General features: G+C 45.4%; 1 protein-coding gene across 1 annotated transcript in view; it reads left to right on the forward strand.

Annotated features, from left to right (window-relative positions):
• The window catches only part of brf1b (BRF1 general transcription factor IIIB subunit b), an 85,889-nt gene that overhangs the window by 60,702 nt on the left and 20,187 nt on the right, over nucleotides 1-5,000 (forward strand). The window contains exons 13-16 of the mRNA XM_076273284.1: nucleotides 53-114; nucleotides 416-497; nucleotides 1,031-1,083; nucleotides 2,872-3,149. Of these exons, the coding sequence (XP_076129399.1) occupies nucleotides 53-114; nucleotides 416-497; nucleotides 1,031-1,083; nucleotides 2,872-3,149 (475 nt within the window). The remainder of the gene's footprint in view (nucleotides 1-52; nucleotides 115-415; nucleotides 498-1,030; nucleotides 1,084-2,871; nucleotides 3,150-5,000) is intronic.

A 5,000-nucleotide genomic window follows, 5' to 3' on the forward strand; every position in this document is an offset into this window, starting at 1 on the left:
TTTGAGAAGTATGAAATTGAGCACTGATGTTGTTCTGTTTCTCTGTCTGTAGATGAGAAGTCAGAGAGTGGAGAACTTGACCTAGATGGCATCGATGAGGAGGAGATTGAGAAGGTGCGTTCTAATTACCTTAGTACCACAACATATAACCCAATACCTTCTTCTGCAAAACTCCCAACTCTATACTGAAGTTCTTAAGGTATTATAAGGTGACAAAAAGTTGAAACGACTTGGAATCAACATAATACTGAATGAAAATGAAAATTACTCTGCATAATCTCCATAAAAAAAAATTCTTTAAAATCCTCACACATGAAGCATTAGAAGCATTTTCAATACATGGGTGGATGTCCTCCTCTCTCTCTCGCTCTATCTCTCTCTCTCCCTCTCTCCCTCTCTTTCTCTCCTACTACAGTACATCCTGAGCGAGAAGGAAGTGACGGTGAAAACGGAGCTGTGGATGAAACAGAACGAGGAATACCTGCAAGAGCAGAAAGGTAAGAACCAACCAACGAACGAAAGAAAGAAAGAAAGAATAGAAAGAAAGAAAAGGCAGAAAGCAGGCAGCGGTAGGCCGCGACGTCAAAGCCAAGTCTGACATTCTCATTAATGCGCCTCAGCTGAGACTTTGCTGAGGCTTTTCTCGCTGCTCAGCAGGTAGGCTCAGAGAGACTCAAGGTCTTCATCTCTCATAAGAAGCACTCCGTAAAACTTTGGATTAGTTGCATTTTTTCCCCCTCATCTCTCTCTATTCACACATTTTAAAAAACAGAGTGCTTAAGTGGACCTTGTCACAACCTTTTTTTTTTTATTAATGTTTGAAGATGAAAGTTATTGCATTAATTGACCATTAGCCCAGATTCTTTGCTACTTTATGGAGGCCATATTAACCAAACCTCTGGTGTAGCCTTTCCGAGAGCTGTGTGGTTTTGGTTTGAAAGAGAAAAGCAAATTTCTGATTTGCAAAATGTTTGATGTTTTCCATTTGCATCCACTGTTGTTATACTTGTGTGAATGTTTTTCCTTTCAGAAAAAGAGGAAAGAATCGCCAAGGAGAAAGAACTGGGAATTTATAAAGAGAAAGTAAGTGTGTGTGTGTGTGTGTGTGTGTTTGTGTGTGTGTGTGTGTGTGTGTGTGTGTGTGTGTGTGTGTGTGTGTGTGTGTGTGTGAGTAAGTGTGTGTGTGTGTGTGTGTGTGTGTGTGTGTGTGTGTGAGTGAGTGTGTGTGGCTATGTATGTGTGTGTGTGTGAGTGAGTGAGTGTGTGTGGCTATGTGTGGACTGTGTGTGGCTATGTGTGGACTGTGTGTGTGTGTGTGTATGTGTGTGTGTGTGTGTGTGTCTTTGGGGTGGGTTAAGAGCTATGCCCCCTCCTGCTCAGGGGCCACTATAACAGACATACAGCAGCTGTGTCTGATTGAGAAGGAGGGGGGCACTTTCCATGTCGGACTGTACCACTTCTCCCCCCACCCCCATCCCCCTCTCCTCCAGACTAACCTGCTGGCCGACATCTGTGCCACGGTTTTCAGTCGGAGACTATTAGCCATACGGCTGCAGACCTTCCTAATGAGGTGGCGAGAGCTTGATGCCAATACCAGATTCGGTTAAAAAATCTCATGTCCACAAGCTTTCGCTGTGGCGAGACCGTTTGCCCTGGATGTATAACAAACATGGTGATTGAATAACAAACGAATGGGGATTGCTGAGGGTCCCACGGCTTCAAGTGATTTCACAGAGCCTTAAGTAGGTTCAGTGTTTCCTCTGTTGACAGCAGGGAGTCTGAGATCATTTTGGTTGAAGATGAAAAGGAATGGCTAATGTATGGCTAACATACATTGGTTTATGTAGTATGTATTTAAAGTTCAGCCCTAATCAAAGTATTTTATTCACAGTCATTTATTCCAGCAGCAGCCTGTGGTTATTGTGACCAATTCTCAATATTTAGGCATTGTGTAGTTTCAATTGCATTACATTAATTACATTATGCTATTCAGGATACTTGTACAAGGATATAAACGTTTCCTGAAGAGTAGGGTGTCTTGAAGCAGGAGCCCTAAGTTGTCTGTGCTATGATTTTAAGATGTCTCATCAAGTGAAGAATCAATAATGCATTTTCAGATCAATTGTCAGTTAACTGTTAATTGGTGCCTCACGTCCCTTAGTCACCTATATTAAGTTGACTAGTTTATCTGCATGCTGGGAGTAGGATACTGGGACTTTCAAAGACCTTAGTTGGGGGACTTTTGAATTAAGTATTATGGTAACACTTCATAATAACTACACACAATTCATAATGTATTAAGCATTTGTAAACTATTAGTAAATGGTTAGTTCATCATCAGTAAAGTATTGCTCATACATTATTTCTCATCAATAAAGCATTTGTACACACAGTTAAAAATGGTTTCCTCATAGTAAATAAGCCTATATCTAAAATGTGTTAATACATTATTTTTAATATTTAATAAATGCAATTATAATTTAACACATAACATATATTCTGCAGGACTAGTGCTAACATCACATAACTTCTATAGGACTAGTGCTAGAGTCAAATAACTTCTGGCCTGGGCCAGATCTTTATAAAAGGCAGAGGGTCATCACATCTCCGTCCTCCTACAGGATCATTCCGATCATGGAAGTTCGCGGACGAACATCACCGACTGACTGACAATGGGTCGACCGGGGTTCGATTCCCGCCATTGCAAATCTGCGTCACTTTGGATAAAAGTGCTAAATATCAGTCAACTTTAACTTTAAGATGGGTTGCAGATGCTGGTATTTGGTTAATATTGTGAAACAGGGGCAAAGGGTCTGCAGTGTTGCCTGACCGCTCTTGTTAAATCTGTTTTTTTTTGGGGGGGTTCTGCAGCCCAAGAAATCGTCCAAGAAACGCGAGCCAATCCGGGCCAACACGGCCGAGGAGGCCATCGAGAAGATGCTGGAGAGGAAGAAGATCTCCAGCAAGATCAACTACGACGTCCTGCGCGACCTCAACAGCAAGGGCAGCTGCGGCAGCAGCCCTTCCCACGCTTCCGAGGACGCCGCCTCCACCACCGGCCCCGGGCGCAAGAGGCTGACGCGACGCAAGAGGCAGCCCAGCAAGAGCAACCTCGGCCTGGCCAAACCCGCCAGCCTCATGGGCAAAAGGTAGGCGGTCATTACAGTATGAAATTGAAATAGGGTTCAGAAATCTGGAGACTGAAAGTGTGACTGGAGGAAGAGAAAGGTAGGGCAGCTGTCTGTATGGATTTTGAAATGGACGACGTGTGTCAGGGTCGAGTCGTAAGCGCTCTTCTCATTTGTCGTCATGTCGACAAAAGATGTGTTTTAGTTGAAACCTTCATTATCTTTCCAGCCCTGTCATTTTCTTATAGATTTGCCATCTTGCTGATCAATCATAGTTTTCACGACAACAGGGGGGCATTCTCCATGGGGGGTGATGTATGTCTGCCTGGTGAAAGAGAAAGGGCAATCAGGAAAAGGTTAACCCCCCCCCATCTCAGCAGGCCCACGGTCTGTCTGTCTGTGCCCTCTCTCGTTGGCTGACCTTCAGCGTCGCCTCCAAAGCTGCGCAAATTTGTCATCCATTCTGCGCCCGAACACTGTCTGTCTGCTGTCACTTGGCACCCCGCAATGCATGCTGGGATTTGGCCCCTAACTCCCAATTAATCGTCCACCGGGGCGCCCAATGTCCCCCGTGAGAAATTTAATGAACAAGAGATGCAAGATGGATTCTCTCTCACACACTCTCTCTTTCTCTCTTTCGCTCACTCTCTCTTTCTCTTTCTCTCTCACTCACTCAGTCTCTCTCTCTCTCTCTCTCTTCCTCTCTCTCCCTCTACCTTGGCAAGCAGCTGCAGATCCCATGTCTCACAGCTCTTTTTATTATATATTTACCCCCCCCCCCCCCCCCCCCCCAAACCAAAGCAGTTATGTTTCACCTTTATAATAATTGCTAACACTGCACTAAAGTTGCTGAACTGATAATGAGTCAAATGAGGAAAGGTCTGCAGAAGCTCTGGTGCAGAGGCTCATTCCACGAGTACTAATCTTGTGACCCTTTCAACCTCTCTAGAGGTCTCTAACAGCGGACAGCCAGTGCTCTATCTTGGGAAGCGAGCCGTGAAATCAAAATGGCGTCTCTTTTGGAGATCTCATTTGCCTTTGCCCTGGCTGAACCTTCTCCGAAGTCAAAATACGTCATAGCTAGCTGACAGGCCAACTCTTGACTGATCCCAGAGTCGTCTCAATTATAACTTGAGCTATCCCTTTTCGTAATGATTAAAGAACTGCACCAAGCTCATATTTTGTACTTTTATATGTGAGTGTCTGGAGGAGTAGAGACTTGGCGAGCTGCACCGCACCAGCCAGCCAGGTTCTGTTTAAAGAGAGAAAACCGTTGTGTGGGTGGAAGACACTGTGGAACAAATCGCACAATAAACTCCAATTTAGCTACAGTTCCATCGTGAGTGACCGTTTCCCTCCTCTCTCTCTCCCATTGTAAGGGACTATGGGGAAACTGCTTAATATGCTGCCATGGGAGAAAACGGCTGAAGCCTCGGACTCATCGTCCATCAGCCTTTGTGCAATTCAGGTTTAGTCATGGCCTGAACCCATATCCACAGTGCTGCACAAAGCACCAGCCGAAACCAGCCGTGCTCGTACACACACACACACACACACACACACACACACACACACACACACACACACACACACACTGATGCCGGCCACCGCCGGTCACAGCCATTCTGTCTGAATGCCTGCCCTCCACGTTGTCCTCTACCATACCACCAGCCCAGCTGCTAGGCCTGGGTTCCCCTCTGCCACTCGCCCCAGCCCTCCATCAAAGATGGAAGGAGGGATAATTGCCTGGCAGTTTCTTTTCATGTTCTTGTTCTTTTTTTCCCCTTGCCTTTTTGCACCCTCATTATCCACCGCCATTACCTCTGTTCTGTGAGGTAAAGGTCCCCATCAGCGTGCCCTCCTGTGTGTGTG

This window comes from Alosa pseudoharengus, unplaced genomic scaffold (genome assembly GCF_046254945.1).
Source record: "Alosa pseudoharengus isolate Yale_2024_CS ecotype anadromous, Long Island Sound unplaced genomic scaffold, YU_APseudo_1.1 YU_APseudo_1.1_scf_7, whole genome shotgun sequence".
Lineage (NCBI taxonomy): Eukaryota > Metazoa > Chordata > Actinopteri > Clupeiformes > Clupeidae > Alosa > Alosa pseudoharengus.